General features: G+C 43.3%; 1 protein-coding gene across 2 annotated transcripts in view; it reads left to right on the top strand.

Annotated features, from left to right (window-relative positions):
* The window catches only part of Ankfy1 (ankyrin repeat and FYVE domain containing 1), a 66,558-nt gene extending 49,679 nt beyond the window's left edge, over positions 1-16,879 (top strand). For both annotated transcript variants that reach the window (XM_048448678.3, XM_048448679.3), the window contains 11 exons: positions 750-918; positions 2,266-2,384; positions 3,003-3,159; positions 3,788-3,988; positions 5,351-5,527; positions 6,478-6,625; positions 7,978-8,068; positions 8,292-8,416; positions 9,504-9,650; positions 12,726-12,816; positions 13,227-16,879. In XM_048448678.3, coding sequence (XP_048304635.1) covers positions 750-918; positions 2,266-2,384; positions 3,003-3,159; positions 3,788-3,988; positions 5,351-5,527; positions 6,478-6,625; positions 7,978-8,068; positions 8,292-8,416; positions 9,504-9,650; positions 12,726-12,816; positions 13,227-13,359 — 1,558 coding nt within the window. In that variant the 3' untranslated portion in view covers positions 13,360-16,879. The remainder of the gene's footprint in view (positions 1-749; positions 919-2,265; positions 2,385-3,002; positions 3,160-3,787; positions 3,989-5,350; positions 5,528-6,477; positions 6,626-7,977; positions 8,069-8,291; positions 8,417-9,503; positions 9,651-12,725; positions 12,817-13,226) is intronic.
* The last annotated feature ends 4,077 nt before the right edge of the window (positions 16,880-20,956 follow it).

Genomic DNA, 20,956 nt, shown 5'->3' with positions numbered 1-20,956 from the left:
GTATGACTGGTAGACATTTATAGTCATAGCCAAATTGTACTCTTTCCTTATTGGTAACTTTCAGGACCAATGTATAAAATCATACAAATCACATCATAAAGAATCCAAAAATCAATCTTTAATAGGAATTTCAGTTGCAACAAAGGCCACCTCATCAACTAGGCAACAAGGTTTAAAGAAGAAACAACCTTTAAGTTTTAAATTCATATATTTATCTAGTATGTGTTATGTACCCACCTCTGCCACAGTGTACATGCAAAGGTCAGAGAACTTATGGGAGTCTCTTCTCTCTCCACTGTGTTCTGAAGATCAGATTCATGTGTTAGGCTTGGTGATAGATCTGCTGAGCCATCTTGCCAGCTTCATTGTGTATTCATAGGATCCTTTCTGGATTTCCAGTGTCAAGTGACACTGAATTACAGAGTGGGGGAATAAAGTGGGTTTGTTGTTTTTCTTTTGAAACAGGCTTGTGTATCGCAGGCTTCCAACTCTCTGTAGCTGAGGATGATCTTAAATTTTTGAGGTCATCATTCTACTCACCTCTTCCAAGTACTAGGATTGCAGGCATTTGTGCTGGGGACCAAGCCCAGGACTTCATGAATGCTGCACAAACACTCCTACAACCAAGCTATATCTCCAGCCCTGTATATTTGCCAGTGGCGTCTTGACTTTGGAAAACCTGGAGAGTGCTGTTTTCTTTGGCTGTTTTTACAACATTGGTTTTGATTATAGTGGTTATGTCTTGGTAGGACTCAGGATGGGGAGACTGCCCTTCAGCTGGCTATCAAAAATCAGCTTCCACTAGTAGTTGATGCCATATGTACCCGAGGAGCTGACATGTCTGTGCCAGATGAAAAAGGGAACCCACCACTGTGGCTTGCCTTGGCAAGTAATCTGGAGGACATCGCTTCCACTCTGGTGAGTCATAGATAGCAGAGCCTCTGCTCACAGATGAGGATATGTCGTGTCAAAGATGGATTTGTTTCTGCCATAGGAGCAAGATGTCAGCCAAGTAACAAGCCAGGTCAAGGACAAACAGTGGAAATTACATTAACAAGTCCAAGATTAGAGGGCTGGAGACATGAGTTAAGAGCACTTGTTCTCACAGAGGACCCAGATTTGACTCAATCCTAACTCCAGTTCAGGGAATCTGATGCCTCTTTCTGACATCAGTAGGCACCAGGCATGTGTGTGATATACAGACATACGTGCAGGAAAAACACGCGTATGCATAAAAATAAAATAAGTCTAATGAAGTCTGAAGCTCAGCTAGGTGTGGTATATTCACTTTTAATTCCAGCACTGAGTTGGGATTAAAAGCTATGGCATCTCTGAGAGTACAAGGTCAGCCTACGCTACAAAGCAAGTTCCGGACTAACCAGGACTATACAATGAGACCCCCTGTCTGGGCTGGAAGGGAGGGTAGTACTTGGAGCTGGCCAGTACTTCTCTCTGGTCTGTTTTCATAAGAGAAAACCACAGAGGAGTATTAGAATGGAGGGATTGCCTCAAGTCTCCTGATGGGGGCTGATTTGATGCTGTGGGCATCAGTATTATCAACTTTTTTTGAGGGATTACCTACTTATTACAGGTGTATGTTGCTAGAGGACTTTGGAGTACACATAGAAGCAGGCACTGTCCTTAGTAGAACACAACTGAAGAGGCACTAATATGTACTTCTGAAAACCATGTCCATAGGACATAGTTTAAGAATTTGCACAGAGCAGATTATATTTAATTTTTTAATGTGTATGGTGTTTTGCCTGCATGTATGTTTGTGCACCATTTGCATGCCTGGTGCTCATAGAGGCCAGAAATGGGCATCAGATCCCCTGGAACTGGAGTTCCTGATGGTTGTGAGCCATTGTGTGGAGACTGGAAATCAAAGCTGTATCCTCTAAAAAAGCAGCCAGTGGCCAGGCGGTGGTGGTGCACGCCTTTAATCCCAGCACTCGGGAGGCAGAGGCAGGCGGATCTCTGTGAGTTCGAGGCCAGCCTGGTCTACAAGAGCTAGTTCCAGGACAGGCTCTAAAGCTACAGAGAAAACCTGTCTTAAAAAACCAAAAAAAAGAAAGAAAAGCAGCCAGTGCTCCTAACCAATGAGTCAGTTCCCAAAGAGCAGATTTTAATCAGTGTTTATAAAACATGTTTATAAGCATGTTTGTTTATATATCTGAAAAGTAATACACATATTGCTCAGAATTGAAAATAAACATTTTTATTTTTGCTCAACAATGTTTGTGAGAAAATTATGTTTCTCTGCAGGTGAGACATGGTTGTGATGCCACATGCTGGGGCCCAGGACCCAGTGGGTGTCTTCAGACACTTCTGCACAGAGCCATTGATGAAAACAATGAGTCCACTGCCTGCTTTCTTATTCGCAGGTCTGAGAAGCCAAAGTATCTCTCTCTTATTCTGCTTACTGCCAGTCACCTCTTTCTTATGTTTAGTACCTTAGTTTTGACATGCCTATAGCTGGCTTTGACTTTCATAATTAAGATTATCAACAGGCACTGTTCTATCATGTCAAGTCAGCTAAGAACCAAGGAAGCTGTGGAGGAGGGAGGGGCTCACATCCTGGATCATCTTCTCCTTTGGGAATTGCATTGACCCCTTTTACTTTCAGACCAGTTCCCACTGTGAAGTCAGGAGGCTAGCTTGAGACCATATGGGCTCTTCTGGGCCCCACCACAACACATGAACTTTATGTAAAAGTTTGTAGCCCTCTTAGGGAGCAGGATATGAGGAGGCAAGGTAATTTGGGAAACTTTACAAATAGTGTTTCTCAATGTTTGAATATCCCTAGGAAGTCTGCAACAATTCTGATTCCCTTGTTGCCCCTAAAACCAATTACAAGAGAGGCTATGGCAGTGGCGCTACCCAGACCCTAGAACTTGATGCCAAGGACCAGGGCTAGCAGAATGTGGCTGTAATGGTTTTGTTGTTAAAGTGGGTAAAGTGCTAGGCAAGATGGATGGTGACTTTCTGTTTCCCTGTTTTAGTGGCTGTGATGTGAACAGTCCCAGACAACCAGGTACTGATGGAGAAGGAGAGGAAGAGGCAAGAGATGGGCAGACCCCTCTGCATTTGGCAGCTTCATGGGGACTAGAAGAGACAGTTCAATGTCTTTTGGAATTTGGTGCCAATGTCAATGCACAGGTATACAGTTTTTATTTTCTGGGGAGGTAAACTTGGAGGAATCTTTTCTTGTGGCAAGGAACCTTATACATTCCCCAATTCTAGACTTCTGTTTTACAAACTGGGCTTTATTATGGCAGATAGTGACTTTCTTGAGTCATTTAGGCTGTCTGGTAATTGAATTGATTTCAGGTTAATTCTCTGTGCCTTACTCTTCAACATAAAGAAGGTTGTTTTATCTGTTGTACCTTGCTTCTTAGCCCTTAAAGATTTCTGCACAGATCTGGATTAGTCTCACACTGAGGATTAATGACTGTTAATAGGACTGTGTCCTATTAATTAGCTCACTGATGCTTTTCAGCATTTAGACCTGTGAAGTGAGTGTATATGTGGGCTTGCGCGTGTCTGTCTGTCTGTGTATAGGCAGGCAAAAAGACAACCTTGGGTTTCAGGCACTGTTCCTAATATATTGTTTTAAGACTTACTTTTATATGTATGAGTGTTTTGCCTGCATGTATGTAAGTATACTACATGATCTCAAACACAGGGTCTCATAACTGAAATTTATTTTAAAAGTTACCTACCATCATATTGTTCCTGAGTTTTATCTTTTTCATTAGACACAGGAATTTGTACCTTTTCTCCATAGGATGCAGAAGGAAGAACACCTGTCCATGTGGCTATCAGCAACCAGCATAGCGTCATCATTCAGCTGTTGATTTCTCACCCTAACATTGAGCTGAGTGTACGAGACAGACAAGGGCTGACCCCTTTTGCCTGTGCCATGACTTACAAGAACAATAAGGCAGCCGAAGCCATTCTAAAACGAGAGTCTGGGGCTGCCGAGCAGGTCAGTTACCAACCACCACCATTACCACAGCAGGATGTCTCATATGGAGATTAACCAGATGCCACTAACTAAATAGGTCCCTCTACACAAAAACACTTGTTTTAAAAATTAAATTCCCCCTTTTCTGAAAAAGTTAGCTGTTCTCTTGTCCTGTGTCTGATGGCTGAAGCATGACCTGGTGATGTGGACATGGCTGGGGAAGGGAACTCTCATGATGGCCTGGAATTAGAATTCTGTTGGTATGCAGCTTGGCTCGCTCTCTGCATTTGCTGGATGCTCTAGTAATGAAAGCCTCTAAAATACAAAAATTGAATTTGAGGTACTTGGGTTGTTGGGCAGCTTTCTGAGTGCTTTAGAGGCATTGTTACTGAGTGCATGCATTTTCCTTGTTCTTTGGCATTTATTTATCATCTCTTAGATCCTGGTTACTACTGTGGGTGGGAAGTGATAATAATGATTGATGTGTGGTGAAAGCTGGAATGGGTTTGTCAGGTCAGTCTCACAGAAACCTGATTCCAGCCAGCTTGTAGAATTTTGCTAAGATTTAGAAGTAACTGTTTATGATGATGAATTGAGACATTGGGCCTGAATGAAATGCAGTCCTGGCATGAAGATGACTGTTTTCTTAGCACAGGCTTTGGTACCTTGCCTTTCTTTATCATTTTCTTAAGTGTGACTGGATGTATAGCTTTTAACTTTGCCCATGCTCAGACTGAGTGTAAGATAGTCATGAATTGGGTTCTCCATCTAGAATGAAACTGGTACTTCTGATCTGAGTTCTTTGCAAATTTGATTTATGCCAGCACACACAGTAGACTGGGTGGTGGGTGGTGGTAATGCGGAGTTTGGAGCATGTCCTCCCTTCAGCAGTGGTTCTAATGATGTACTGATGATTTCCTCTAACTATAGTACATGGTGGAGCTTGTCTGGCAACTGCCTCTCATTATGTATTACTCTAAAGCTTAAGAAAATTTCTGAAGCCTGTTTGGCTGCTCAGGGATCCAAGATGGTTATTTGGTTTGGTCAAGGCAGAGGCCTTGTAGCTAATCATCACATTTGCTTCTTCCTGAACAGCCCCATCCACTCAAGTGCCTTTCTCTGTTTTTCAGCTAGTTCCTTCTTGGCTTCCCATGGCCAGTTCCTACTATAGGAAGGTGCCAGGATAGCAGTCCCTTCTGATCATGTGCATGTGTATACATGGTTGTTATAGGGGTAGGGTGGCATTTACTGTTGGAGCTCTGGAACTGAGGAAGGGTGGTTCATGACTTCTCCAGTGACCCGCTCAGCTTGTGGACATCAGGAGGATCCCATTTTTTAAGGGAACTGGCTAATAGTGTGGTTCTTACTTGTTTGTTGTTGTAGGTAGATAATAAAGGTCGGAATTTTCTTCATGTGGCAGTTCAGAACTCTGACATCGAAAGTGTCTTATTCCTGATCAGTGTCCAGGCCAATGTGAATTCCAGAGTCCAGGATGCTTCCAAGTTGACCCCTCTGCACCTTGCTGTTCAAGCAGGCTCAGAGATCATTGTCCGAAATCTGGTAAGCCACAGGGAAACATGAAGCGAAGCATGCTTGGGGTTATGTGCAAAAGTTATCCTTGGAGCTGTTGTGAATGAAAAGCATGAATCTGGGGAACCAAACCAGGAAGACAGATGTGTCAGGAGATTGTAGGTCCTAAGCGCCCTAGTGCACATGCTGGACATAGACCTAGAGATGCTGGAGTTAGGCCTTGAGGGCCAAGGAGGATTTGACAGACAACAGAAAGGGACCAGAGGTCAACTATGTTGTCTGCCTACTATCAGGCTCTCAGCTGAGACTTTTACCCTTCCTCCTTCCCTTCCTCCATCCATCCTTCCTTTTCTGTGTTTGTCTTTTTTCTCCCATCCTGCTAGTGTGGATGACCTAGAACTCTCTATGCAGGTCAATCTGGTCTCATACTAACAGAGATCCACCTGCCTCAGCCTTCCAAGTTCCACAATTTCCAGATTAGCTCAGACTTTTAAATGAGCTGTCTCTTAATTCTCAAAACTCCCAAGGAAAATTTTATACATTTATAATAAAGAGAGGTTAAAAAGAATTCCCCTAGGCTCTTATATAGTGATTCATATAACTAGATTTGAGCTTAACTCAAAGTCTGATTTTCTAGCACCATGTGTCAGATAGGGAACAAGCCTGAGAAAGAAAGGGTGTGTTGGTTAGATAGAATGTATGTGGGTATTTTATTATATAGGGGAATTTTGAAACTTGAGAATTACAAGCAGTATGGACATTCTTACTATGTCCTAATGAATAATCATTGAACATACCGGTAGATAATTTGCCTTTGGCACAGGTTTTCCTGTGTTTGCCTCAGTAGGAATTTCTGCAAGATCCTCATGCATTCAAGCTCTGCCAGGAGAGTAGACTGAGATAAGAGAATACCTGTAGACTTGGACATACTAATAGTACCCTAAGCTATAAGAGGCCGATTGAGTAATCAACTTTAACAGCTTCTTGCAGGAGCCAAGGTGAATGAATTAACCAAGCATCGCCAGACCGCCCTCCATCTTGCTGCCCAGCAGGACCTGCCCACCATCTGCTCAGTCCTCCTAGAGAATGGAGTGGACTTTGCTGCTGTGGATGAGAATGGAAATAATGGTAATTCCTAGGCATCACATTATGTACAGTGTGTGTGCTTGAGCAGTCCTGTTTTAGTGGAATTACAATGCACCCTTGAGTTGCTCCCTCTCAGGAAGGTTGGCTTGTATAGGAACAGAGCTCTGGACACGTCCTGCCACTAAACAGCTTCTCAATTTAATCATAACCCTGGTAGTCTAAAGTGCTCAGTTTTCAATTTCATTTTTTAAAAGATTTTTTAAAAATTACTTAAAATTAGGTTTATGGCCAGGTGGTGGTAGTGCTTGTCTTTAATCCCAGCACTTGGGAGGCAGAGGCGGGTGGATCTCTTGTGAGTTCGAGGCCAGCCTGGTCTATAAGAGCTAGTTCCAGAACAGGCTTCAAAGCTACAGAGAAACCCTGTCTTGGAAAAAAACAAAACAAACAAACAAACAGAAAACCTTAGGTCTATGTAAGGGAATGTGTATGTGAGTGCCAGTATCCTCAAAGGCCAGAGGTGTTGGATTCTCAGGAACTGGAGTTATAGGCTGTTGGGTGCTAGGAATTGAACTAAGGTCTAATGCAAGAACAATGTATGCTCTGAACTTCTGAACCATCTCTAGAGCCCAATGACTTCTTTTAGTTTGTTTGTTTGTTTGTTTTTTCTTTATGTACATTTCTAGAGTACAATTTACAGGAGTCAGTTCTTTCATACATGCGGGTCCTGGGATTATATTTAGGTCTTCGGATTTGGTGGCAAGTACCTTTACCCAGTGGTCTATGAGGCCCTTTTGCTTTTCTCTCTCTCTCTCTGTCTCTCTCTCTCTCTCTCTGTGTGTGTGTGTATGTGTGTCTATCTGTCTGTCTGTCTTTTTTTACTGCTCTGACAATGCACCATGACTATCATGGCCGGGAGCATGGCAACAGATAGGCAAGCACGCAGTAGCTGAGAGCTTATATCTAAGCCACAATCATGAGGCAAAAAGAAAGAGAGCTAACTGGGAATGGCATGGGCTTTTTTCGGTGACACACCTCCTCCAACAAGGCCATACCTCCTAATCGTTCCCAAACAGCTACACTAAATGTACCAAATATAGAATCATCCAATATATGGTCCTATGGGGGCCATTCTCATTCAGACAGTAAGAGACTGGGAGGAAACAGACAGAAGTAGCTTTCTGTGAAGCCATTAAATTTCATCTTTGAAACTACCACCAGCATAGAAGGCATGGCTTACAAGATTGCACTAATGACTCATGGTGGTGAAGGGAGAGGATATGAAAGGATGGCTCTGTACTTGGCGGGTCACTGAGTGCATTTAGATGGGGTGGGAAGAAGACAGAGCTTTCTCTGTTTGCTTCTGGACTTGCAAAGTAAGAGGATTTTCTCCCCAGCTCTTCATCTTGCGGTCATGCATGGTCGGCTGAACAACATCCGAGCTCTTCTGACAGAGTGCACAGTGGATGCTGAAGCCTTTAATCTGAGGTGAGTATGACTGGTCCCAGGCATAGGCCAGGGTACCTGGTGATCTAGCCCATTGCCTCCCCAAGCCCCTAGTGCACCTGAGTAGCTTTTGTTTCTCTGCTAATTTTGATTTTGTTAGTTATACTTTTGTCTGTTATATATTCTTTAGATTTAAGATCATAGAGTTCAGAAAATTCCTTCTTTGGTGTGACAGTTGTGACAGATAAATGTCTAACTTTTGCAGAGGCCAATCACCACTACACATTCTGGGACAATATGGCAAAGAAAATGCAGCAGCCATCTTTGATCTCTTCTTAGAGTGCATGCCTGAGTATCCTCTGGACAAACCAGATGCAGAAGGCAACACAGGTATGCAAATAAGCTATCTGACTCAGCATCTGTTGAAGGTCTCTAGTATGGAATCTGGTATCTGACATCTGAAGTGCTTCAGGTACTCCAGAACCTCATACCTTTGACCAAGGAGACCTTTACAGTTGTAATTGCCCTTGTCTGCATTTTATTCAGTTAACCAGAACCCTTCCATGCTCCCGTTTCAGCAGAGATAAGATATAACCAAGACTCGGGCTATAGGAAATATCTCAGTACCTGTGACAGGCTTTGAAGAAGTAGCACATTCTACCTAGGTGCCTTCTTTAAAAGGATAATAAGCAGGCCTCTCCAGTGTGTTTTTAACTTGCTTTTGAAATCAATCTACTTAAACTACTTGCCCAGGTTTTAGTTTAAGAGGCATGAAGGAAGAGACTTCATGTCCAGGGTTCTTCTGATTCATGGAGACTTAGTTTCAAGTGTCTTTCTCATTGTGTTGTATTTTCGTAAGGCGACTGGGCAAATTCTTAGCCTCCTTATACCCATATCTTCATTTGATACTGGAATTAAGAGCCCTCATGTTACTGCATCATTTTGAGTTAAAAATTTAATGAAGTGTCTGCTAGGGGGAAGCCAGAGGAGCTGCTACTAGTTGTAACTTTGCAGAGAAACACAGATTAGCTAGGTTAGAGCTTGGCTTCCTGCTGGGCCAGCATTTCACAAAGAGAGCCTCCTTTGGATAGAAGAACATTCTGGAACATGTTGTCTATATAATTTTACTTCTTTCTATGTACCGAAATCACAAGTCTTTATATTTAAGTTACATTGGAAAGAGCTTTGTCTTTAGTGGTAAAAAGCAGTTATTTTTGACTGGGAAGGGCAACTGAGAAAACTGGTTTTTTCCTGTGTTGAATCCCTACAGTATACAAACCTCAACTCTAGTATCACCTGGCTTCTGGCTGAACCTTTTTTGGAAAACTACCAGATTCTATATAGAATTTCTGACTAGCACTTCAGACTCCTTCATGTCTGCATACTATGTCCTGCCAATGTTCTGCTCTGCCTGCCCTTTGGCAGTAGCCAGCTAGGACTGGTGGGAAACAGCCTTACCTGTGGTTTTGTTTTCTAGTGCTGCTCTTAGCATACATGAAAGGGAATGCCAACTTGTGCCGTGCCATCGTTCGATCTGGGGCTCGCCTTGGGGTGAATAATAACCAAGGAGTCAACATTTTCAATTACCAAGTTGCCACTAAGCAGCTTCTGTTTAGGTTATTAGGTAAGCAGCATACTTTCTGTACCTCCTCTAGAAGCAGAGTTATAATGTGTATAAGTATTGGTGATCTTTAAATCTCGCTCTCTCTTATTTTTTGTGTTTGGTTTTTTGAGACAAGAGTTTCTCTGTGTAATGGCTGACTATCCTCAAACTTGTTTTGTAGACTAAGCTGGCCTCAAACTTACAGAGATCCGCCTGCCTCTGTCTCCCTAGTGCTGGGATTAAAGGCGTGTGCTACCACCACCTGGTCTAAATCTCATAATTTACTCTGAAATCTGAACCTGCTGTTTCCAGGCACCCCATGTAAGGCTCTTTCTATGAAAGGGAAGGGCCTCTTTTCTGAGTCTTTGCTTTGATACCCCTGTTGTTTTCCCATTTCCCCTAAACCTTCAAGAAGCCCATAAGCTCTCAGCTGGTCATAGTGACTATGCCTCCTGGCTGGTTTTATTTATTTAATAATTTTGAAAGACTTATTTTATTTGTATGAATGTTCTGCTTGCATATATGTACGTGTACCTCATGCATGCTTGGTGCCTGTAGAGGTCAGGCACCAGGTCCCCTGGAACTGGAGTTAAGATGATTGTGAGCCAACATGTGGTACTGGGAACTAAATCTGGGCCATCTGCAAGAAAAACGAATGCTCTTAACTATTGAGCCATGTAACAGTGAAGTTGGCTCTTGACCTCTACAGGCAAACTGTACTTGTATAATACCCCCAAGCTACACGTAATAAATGACAATTTTAAAAAACGTTCAAGGCCAGTCTGAGCTACATAGCAAGTCAAGGGTGACATGTGATGACAAAGAGGATGAGAATAGTGAGCACTAAGGAAGGAAGGTGACAGAAGCATGTTGGATGTATCACCGTCTAAAGTTAGCAGAAATAAGTTCTAGTGTTCTACAGCACATCAGTGCTACTATACTAACAATTTTATACTCTGTAAAGAATTAGATCCAACACAAAGAATGATAAAGCTTTTTTTTAATTAGAAAATACTGTTTTATTAAGTTATGAAAACTAATGAATAACTGAGCTAGCAATAGGTGAAAAATGTAAAAACAAAGAGGTGGTAATGGGGAGATAAGGTTTTCATACCCAGAATTCTGTGAATTCTCACCGCTGCCTTTGAGTGTCTGCAGTTTTTTTTAAAATTGATTTTTAACGAACTCTACATTTTTCTTTTTTTTTAATTTTTTTAAAAAATATTTATTTATTTACTATGTATACAATGTTCTGTCTGTATGTATGCCTGAAGACCAGAAGAGGACACAAGACCTCATTACAGATGGTTGTAAGCCACCATATGGTTGCTGGGAATTGAACTCAGAACCTTTGATAGCGCAGGCAATGCTCTTAACCACTGAGCCATCTCTCCAGCCCATGAACTCTACATTTTTCTCTCTTCCCCTCCCTGTTCTCCCCTCCCCTTCAACCCTCTCTCAAGATCCCCATGCTCCCAATTTACTCAGGAGATCTTGTCTTTTTCTACTTTCCAGAATGATAAAAGTTTTAAGGAAAGGGAATGTATAATTATCTTGATTTAATGTTCATATATTGGTACATCATCAGATCTTCATACCGTATCCCAGAAATACAACTTATCAAGTGTCAATATAAAATTCTTTAGAGGGTCAGCATGATGGCTCAGCAGATGAAGTGCTTGCTGCACAAGCCTGATGACCTGAGTCCTAACTCGTCCTCTGACTGTTAAGTCACTTCATGAAACGCTCATGTGCACCCACACATAGATTCTATTTTTACAGACTTTCTTTCCCCTTCCTTCCTTCCTTCCTTCCTTCCTTCCTTCCTTCCTTCCTTCCTTCCTTCTTCCTTCCTTCCCTCTCTCCCTCCCTCCCTCCCTTCCCTTCCTTCCCTTCCTTCCTTCTTTAATGGGGCTGGAGAGATGTCTTAGTGCTGGCTTTTCTTTGAGGATCCAGGTCAATTCCAAGCATCTACGTGGTAGGTCATAGCTGTTTGTAATTTCATTTCCAAGGGATCTGACACTCCTCTTTGGCTACCCTGCAAGTATGCATATGGCAGAAAGACATACATGCACACAGAATGTCCTTACATGTAAAAATATAATGAAAAAGTTTTTTTGTTTTTTTCTTTTAAAGAAAAATGAGTTTATTTTTAAAGGATTTTCTGTGAATGTATGTGTACCTGTGTGTCTTTCATTTCAGAAGTCAGAGGGTGTCATACCCCCTGGAATCAGAGTCCTTAACCATGGAGCTATCTCTCCAGCTAATAATAAACTTATGTACTTATTTTTATTTTATTATTTATTTATTTTTTTTGAGGCAGGGTTTCTCTGTGTAATAGCCCTAACTGCTCTGGAACTGGCTCTGTAAACTGTCCTCAAACTCAGAAATCCTCCTGCCTCTGCCTCCTGAGTGCTGGAATTAAAGGCATATGCCACCACCTCCTGGCTATATTTGTTTTTTAAAGAAAGCTTTGTGCTGTTGATGTATAATCTTAATTGCCCCTATGCTATGCACTTGGTCAGCCTTTTCAGCCCTTAGTAGTTCCTGTGGCAGTGCTAGTTCCAAGTTACCAACCCATTTGCTGCCCCTACCTGTACAGAGCAACAGGACCCTGCCCACGACACTTTGCCAACCTACAAGGTGCAGCTGCAACTTCTTTGCATTAGTTCTTTCTTCACGTCATCTCTCTGTTGGTCCCACCAGACTGAGTCACTCTGTCCAGAAGTCCGAGGATCCCTTTGTCTCTTTGTTGTTCACTCATCCCACTTGCATGTTCAGACAGCCTCCTAAATTCAGATTCTTCTTGTTTCCTTTGTCGTAGTTCCCTCTACTGTGTTTCCAACCCTTCAGCCCCTGGCAGTTTTATTTTGGTGTGGTCTCTACTCTCCGCCTTGTGTGTTACCAAACACATGCTGCTGATTCACACCTCCAGCTGTGTTTCCTTCTGTTCCAGCATGTCTGGCAAGTGCTGATTGATTCTCCAGACTCTTGTGAATCTTCCCCTGACCAGTTGGAGTGTCCTGCTCCTCCTCCTGGAGCCTGGTCTCTCCAGCACGTCACTGTGTGACAAGTAATCTTCCGTGTGTGTTACAGATATGCTCTCCAAGGAGCCTCCATGGTGTGACGGCTCCAACTGCTATGAGTGCACTGCCAAGTTTGGAGTCACAACTCGAAAACATCACTGGTAAGACCCCACCATCATTTACAGGGAGTAGAAGCTTTAGCTGGTGTGTCATCACTTCCATCATGAGCCATGAGCCCCTCATCAGGGCAAAAGTTTACCAAACATAATGAGGAGGTGATAGAACTGAGCAGCATCCATGGTAGAGGGAGAACAAGAAAACCAGTACCACACAGACTTGTGGCTTTCCTGGGTGCTAAAGTTCCAGCACTGCCTCATAGGGTGCTAAGGACTAGATAGCAGTCTTAGAAAGGTGGGGCAGCTGACTTATCTTCATGTTTGCTTTAATTCAGCCATGATTAGTATTTTATTAATAACTACATGTTACATGTTGGCCACAGATGTCAGTCAGAGACTGGCTTGGGAATAATCTTTTCTTCAATGCTTCTCATACTCTTTCTTTGCCTCCACAGTCGTCACTGCGGCCGTCTTCTTTGCCATAAATGCTCAACCAAGGAGATTCCAATTATAAAGTTTGACCTGAACAAGCCTGTGCGGGTTTGCAACATTTGCTTTGATGTACTGACTCTGGGTGGAGTCTCTTAGTGAGCCCCCAGGAGGATCCAGGTCTGCATCCCCTGGCTCCTCCCCAGCAGCTGCTCTACTCACCAGCCTGCTTCCTACCCAGAGCAAGAGCTGACAGTTGTCTTCCTGTGGCAGAAGACTGGAACAATTACAGACCATGATGTGATCCCATTTCAGATGATTCTGTATGACTGTGTCAGACTGTGGTCTCTTGCACTAGATGTCTCACTGGTTGGACCAGGCCAGTGTAGCCTGCGTGGCAAATGTGATAGGAATCAGCTAGCAGCACACAAGGACACTTGAGACAATTTTCCCTTCTGGTAGTATAGCGCCCACCTCAGAGAATCCACAAAGTCTTCCTGCCTGGGCTGACTTAGAGGCAGAGCCTGACAGAGTAGAGAGCAACTGCTAGATGAGAGCTGATTACTCTAGGGTGGTGGCTACTCTAAGTAGCTATGGCCTCTAATGCACAGTGTTTTCATAAAGATAACAGGAACCTCTTGCCCTCAAGTCTTTTCTTTCTTTTTTAAGCTAAGCTGTATTTTTTAGTGAGCTGCCCCTTTTAAAAAGGTGAAATCTTTCTAAACAGGGTTGAAAGATGAGAGCTGAAAATTGTGGCCTTAACAACCAAAAGCTTTACCAATGTTGATACTGCTGGGTGTCAGAGTGTAGTGGCAGCTTGACACCTAGCAGCTGTCGCATTCTCTCGTCTCGCTGCGTCCTGTCTGTGGAGTTCTCAGTCACTGCCACTTGAATGGTAGAAGAAATGCACTTTGGCTGTGCTGCACTTTTTGTAAAGCTGCATCATTGATAAATCCAATTCACAAATCCATGTTTAGAAATCCTTTCACATACCCTCCTATCAGTGGTTCTGATGGCCAGCCTGGACTGAACCTCAGCACACACTAATCATAAAGGGAAAACTGCCAATGAAGGAAGAAATTTATATTGATGAGAAAGATGAGTATGACGTCAGTCCAAGTGCTCTCTCCCTGACACAGCCTTCCAAAGCTAAAACCTTGCCTTGCATGCTGCGTGCAGTTGGTGCCAGTTGTGAGTAGTGCCCTGTCCCATCAGAGCCAGCAACCAAAGGCCCTGGCCAAACTCTGAACAGACTGTTTTGGAAGTCTGCCTGAAATGTGGAGCAAGGCTCTGAAGCACAGGGCATTGATTCATACTGCTGCCTGTACTAACCCTGGGATGCTGGGCCTCTTTCTTTTTAAAGTTTGACCAGTGTTTTGGGTACTTCTGTTTTGGAATTTTAATTTTTTTAATTTTATTTTATTGCACACTGAAAGATAAACTTTTACCACTTATTATTTTTTTAAAGAAATGAAAACACCACTGCTCCAAGATGAATACTATCCAGTTACTCTTAGAGATTAACAATGTCAATTACACACACTGATTTTTTTTTTTTGGAGACATTTGATAACCCTACATTATATGCATTAATGAAGTACAGATGTATAAATAAAAGGGACTTTTGGCATCACTTTCTTGGATAGTGGTATGTCCTCTGTGCAGTTAGACTTTTTACTGCCTATATATGTATAAAATGTACTGATAAACCAGTGTGCTACTTTCTAAAAATACTTGTGTGATTTCTATGTTAATAATAGCTTATATACAGGGTTTGAAAGAAGAGTTACTTAGAGGAGTACCACTGTCCTGCAGCCTGTGACTTACTTCATAGGGAATTTTTATGGAACTATTTAGCCAGTCTTGGCTAACAACTATATGAAGCATGTGGTCAGTTTCCAATTTTTGGTGCCTAAAAGGGGCCACAGAGACCTAGAATTTAGTTGGTGCCATTATTCTTTAGTGAGGAAGGTAGTTGTGGTTCTGCTGTGAACTAGATGGTCGGTACACATACACTTGGGTTTTCATGTTCACAGAAGAGGGGAAAATAGGGAATCGTTATGAAGCTCATCATTTTGTCCTTGCCCCACAACACCAGTTTCCATAACAGTCTTCCTATAACTGTACTTATAATCTAAAAATCATGCCTAAAAGTGTGGGTTCAAACTTCTATTCCTTTAGAGGTCAGCGTAGTGACCAGCTATGGCTGAAAGGGGCTATGTGACTTGGGCATCAGTACCAATGCTGTAGACATGACTCACGCATCCTTCCACAGCCCGACCATGCACTGACTCCTGCTGTACACTGCCTTAGCCAGGAACACACTTACTGTGTATCTCTCTGTGCTCTCTCCATGCTGACCAGACTGCACCATGAAACTGCTTAGCTGTTCTTGAGAACTAGAAGCAAAACTTCATTTTATTCATTCAAAAAGTTGCCAGTTGTGAATGAGCAAAGCAGGAAGAATAAACTTACTGAAATAATTGCTGCATCAGTTAGCACTGCTGTGCTTACTAGCTTTTTAACTGCCTCTTGTTCATCACTAGTCTTACTGTACAGTGTATCAATCAAGGTTTTTTTGTTTTTTTAAAGACAAGTACAAACGATGTGCTTAAACTAGTTTGCTATGATCCTCTAACATAGTGATGTTCCACAAGCTTAAGTGCCTACACTGAGGACTCTGTTGTTTCCAGTTGTCTTTTCATTGGTGTCTCACTCAGTGATGTTAGAACACGAGTTTTGGGCCTATTCCACCCCAATAACCAGTCAAGGCTCCATTCACCTGCCATATTCTCTCCAAGGATTGTGGTCAACATGATGTTTTTATCCTCTACCTCAGAGTCCTGAGCCCGTCAGCTTCCCACCTTTCCTTGAATGGGTCTTTCAGGGAACTGGGTGTGTGGTCTCTGCCCCTCATACTGAACTGTTCCAGCACTGGTCTTTTTCGCAGACAAGGCGGGTGGGTGGGGGGGTAGCAGGGCAAAGCCTCCATTTAGGATCCCTTACCTGGAGAAAAGAACTGAGCTGAACTGCCAAATACTTAGGCCTGAGAGACAGCAACCACATCATAGACAAGTAAGTGTATGCCTCCTCACTGACACCGTCTTCCTTCAGGACCATCCCCCTAGAACCACCTGAAGCTTCAGAGCACCGCTGCCAGCCCAACAGAGGAAGCAGTTCAACACAGGCCTCTGAGCCATGCTCACTTTACAGAACTGATCTAGTGAAAAACCCGAGTGTGTGATTGGTTATCTAAATATTTAAATTCCCAGACGTCATAGATGCCTTAAAGACTCTCTGGAGGATCACTGGCATAAATATTAATTAACTGTTAAAACTGACAACATTGGTTTGCTTTAGCGAGAAGTCTGGGACTGCTGGACTTACTGACTTGCCTGTTTGGCAGCTGTGTGGAGCTGTGTGTTCCATGACATCCTTGTGGTACCAAGACAAGGCAGCATCTGGACCTTTTAAAACTGCAGGCACATGTTTGGATAATCACTTTGGCTTCCAAACCACCCTGGTGGAGATCAGTATGGGAATAACAGCATCATCTGGGACCATGGCGCTTAGCAGCATTGTTTCTTTGGAGTCTGTGTAATGGGATGTATTTTTCAAATATTGATATTTTCATTTTCTGTAATAATTCCTTACAATAAAAATAAGGTAAAACTGTGAATTTTAAGTGGAAGCTTTAATTAAAGACATTTTTCATTTTTTATCACAGAGGCAGAGGGATCTCTGTGAGTTCAAGACCAGCCTGGTCTACAGAGCTAGTTCCAGAACAGCCTGTCTCAAAACACTAAAAAAAAAAAAAAAAAAAAAAAAGCGGGCTGTGGTAGCACACGTCTTTAATCCCAGCACCCGGGAGGCAGAGGCAGGTGGATCTCTGAGTTAGAGACCACTGGTCTACAAAGTGAGTTCCAGGACAGCCAGGGCTACTAGCACAGAGGAAACCTTTCCTCTAAAACAACAACAACAGTAAAAGAGGGCAGGAGAGTTGCCTCAGTGGTTAAGTGGAACTATTACAAAGGACCCAGGTTCCATTCTCTGCGCCCACATGGAAGCTCACAACTCCTCAGGCACCAGGCATACGTGTGGTGCACAGATGTACATACAGGCAAGATACTCAAAAGTATTAAAAATACTTAAAAAATGTTATGTGAACAAACAACTTGAACAGCTACCCTTTACGTTTCATGTGACACATGTTGACAGATGTCACAAAGTAAGCGGTTTGTGTAGAGTGAGCAGCTGCTGTGCTCCTTGCCCCCCCCCCCCCCGGTGGAAGTTTCAGTGATACATGAGAGTGCAGATGGAGTTTCAGTTGTCTGGCCCCATGGAAGTTGTTCAAAGAATCCCGGACTCCTCTTCCATTATTTCAAAGCAACTATAAGGATTCACCCATGGTGAGCTTCCCACTGGCCAAGATGAAGAAAAAAGGGGTGGGGGACTGGCACTGGGCTTCAGAAAATGTCAAAAAATGTCTAGGAGCCTGCAGATTAAGATCTGGTTCAAAAACAAATCTAGTACCAAAAAAAAAAAAAAAAAAAGAGAGAGAGAGAGAGAGAGAGAGAGAGAAACAATTCTAGAATTCTAGTGAACAGGTCTTCAGGATTAGTTCAGGATATATCCTGGACTAATGTGTTCTTTTCTCTAGTCCGCTTTCATTTTGCTTGCCCTCAACTCAGACTAGCTGTGGTGATCTAGCTAATTTTGTGGGGGCCTCTTATGAACTTGGATGGTCCTACTCCCTTTAATCCCAGCACCTAAGAACCAGACTCAGGCTGTCTAGAATTCAGAACAAGGTCCTTGATTAGTTCGCTGTCAGTTCCTGCCCTGGGAGTACAATGTTCATGATTGTATGAATCAGTCCAGTGTGAGGCTGATGGGATTCATGGCTCAAACCCATGAAGATAGGTCCTTTTTTTGCGGGGGGGAGTGCAGGGTCTCACTGTAGCCCTACATGGCCTGGAACTTGCTATATAGACCAAGCTAATCTCGAACTCAAAGATCTGCCTGTCTCTGTTTCCCAAATGCTAAGATTCATGGGTTGCACCATCATGCCCACAGGGGTTGAACAACCATGTGCTGGTGGAGAGTTGAAATCTACTCTGTGGCTAATGAAGGTACCCAGGCAGGGCCTGTGAAGACAGGACTATTGAGAAATAAATGAAAGACTAATGGAGTAAGTGAGAGATTCTCCAGAAGGAAGGGTTTGTATGTAGGGATTACATAGAGCAAGACAGCAGAGTAGGGCACATAGGAAAGGAATATACAGTTAAAGCCAGATAGGCAGTGCAGGGAACCCCTCTGCCACAATGCTGCATGTGATCCTCAAAGATACAGGGCACCCCTGTGTACTGGCTGGTTTTCTGTGTCAACCTGACACAAATTAAGACTCATCAGAGGAAGGAGCCTCAGCTGAGGAAATGCCTCCTTCGTAAGATCCAGCTGTAAGGCATTTTCTCATTTAGTGATCAGTGGGGAGGGTTCAGCCCATGGTGGGTGGTGCCATCCCTGGGCTAGTGACCCTGCATTCTATAAGGTGGGCTGAGCAAGCCAGGGTAAAAAAGCAGCTCCCTTCTATGACTGCATCAGCTCCTGCCTCTAGGATCCTCACTTTTGAGTTCCTGTCCTGACTTCCTTCAGTGATAAACAGCAATGCTGAGCCTAATAAACCCTTTCCTCCCCAAATTGCCTTTTGATCATGATGCTTCATCACAGCAATAAAAATCCTAACTAAGACACCATGGGAAGTTTAAGTGGGGACTACCCTTATCATCATGAAGATAATCTACCCGTGTGGAAAGTCCTTCTGTATATGTGTTGCTTTTATTGGTTAATGAATAGAGAAGCTTCTTTGGTCTGTGAGAGGGAAGAGTAGAGCTAGGTGGGGGGGGGGGGGCGCGATCACGCAGGACCATGCTGAATGCTGAGAGTAGGCGGAGTCAGGGAGAAGCTCTGTGTAGCTGCCACAGGAGACAGACACTTCTGTGGGAGCCTGCCATAACATTGCGGGTAGTAGTGATGTTATTAATGGAGATGTGTTAGTTTAGGATATAAGAGCTTGCTAGAATTACGCTTAAGCTATTGGTCAGACGATATTGTAAATAATATAGTTTCTGAGTGATTATTTTAGGTCTGGGCAGCCGGGAACAAACAAGCAGCCTCTGCCTACAATCTACCACATCAGGAAAGTGGGTGGAACATTTAAGATCTGCCAGCCTAAACACAGGAGACCAGAAGGAGGAGGGATAAAGAGGAAGAGCTAGCAGGTAGGACTCAAGGGTGCAGACTAGACAGGAGGCAGGAATTCTGACAACTTGCCAGGCTTTTCCCTAGGGCAGCGTGGGATGGTGGTAGTGGTCATATGGTGTCCTGACCAAAAGCAACTTGGGGAGGAAAAGATTTATTTCATCGTACACTTCCAGGTAACACGTCACCACTTAGGGAAGTCAGCAGGAGTCGATGAAGCAGAAACTGGAGCAATGCTGCTAGCTGGCTTGCTCAGCAAACACCTCTCTCTCTACACCTGCTTAGGGCTGGTGCCCACCTCCACATATGCCCTCAATTAGCAATTTAAGAAAATACCAAGTCCCCATGCATGTACACTGAGGGATAAAAAGGGATCAGGCATGGTGCTTCTTAATGCTTTTAATCTCAGCAGCAGGAGGCAGAAGCAGATGGAATCTCTGTGAATTTAAGGCAGGTTTGTCACACAGCAAGTTCCAGGGCAGCCAGTACTACATAGAGAAATGATTTTTTGCCGGGCGGTGGTGGTGCATGCCTTTAATCCTAGCACTTGGGAGGCAGAGGCAGGTGGATCTCTGGGAGTTTGAGGCCAGCCTGGTCCACAAGAGTTAGTTCCAGGACAGGCACCAAAAACTACAGAGAAATCCTATCTCGAAAATCAAAAAAAAAAAAAAAAAGAAAGAAAGAAAAGGTTTTTTTTTTTTAATTCATTTTTGTTTTTAAGAACAAATGAAAGAAAGGAAAAAAAATGCTGCACAGACATGCCACAGTCTAACGTGATCACTGGCTAATGTGATCTGGGTAATTTTTCAGTTGAGAGTCTCATTCTGGATGACCCTAAGTTTGCGTCAAATTCACAGCTGAAACCAAGACATCTGGTGACAAGGGAGGACGGAGGCATTAGCAATGTCGGGTCTGTAGAGCTGGGGGCATGGCTCACCTGGTAAAGAACTTGCCACATGGCTGGACCGTGGTGCATGCCTTTAATCCCAGCACTTGGGAGGAAGCAGCAAGCAGATCTCTGTGACTTCAAGGCCAGCCTGGTCTACACAGCAAGTGCCAAGACAGGCTCCAAAGCTACACAGAGAAACCTTGTCTCGAAAACAAAAAACAAACAAAAAGAACTTGCCACATATATAAGGACTGGAGTTCAGATTCTGTAAAAACCTAGGCATGAAGACACACACCTGTAGCCTAGCACTGGGGAGGAAGAGACAGGAGGGTTCCTGGAGCTTGCTGGTCAGCCAGTCTTGTCAAATAAGTTACAGGTTTAGTAAGAGACCCTGTCTCATATAAGGAGGAGAGAAATATAGAAAGATCTCTAACATCACATTTCACAGATATATGTACACACATACATCATGTACACAAGAGAAAAAAAGTAATGTGAGGTTTGCAGTGCCTTTAGAAAGAGCTCACAAGTTTCTTTATTTTCAAGCCCTTTAGATCGGAGATACTGCCTAGCAGTGTACTGCCTGAAGGAGGAGAAAGAAAAACCAAA

This window comes from Myodes glareolus, chromosome 9 (genome assembly GCF_982192425.1).
Source record: "Myodes glareolus chromosome 9, mMyoGla1.1, whole genome shotgun sequence".
In the NCBI taxonomy this organism is placed as follows: Eukaryota; Metazoa; Chordata; class Mammalia; order Rodentia; family Cricetidae; genus Myodes; species Myodes glareolus.
This window is presented reverse-complemented; position numbering and strand designations above follow the sequence as displayed.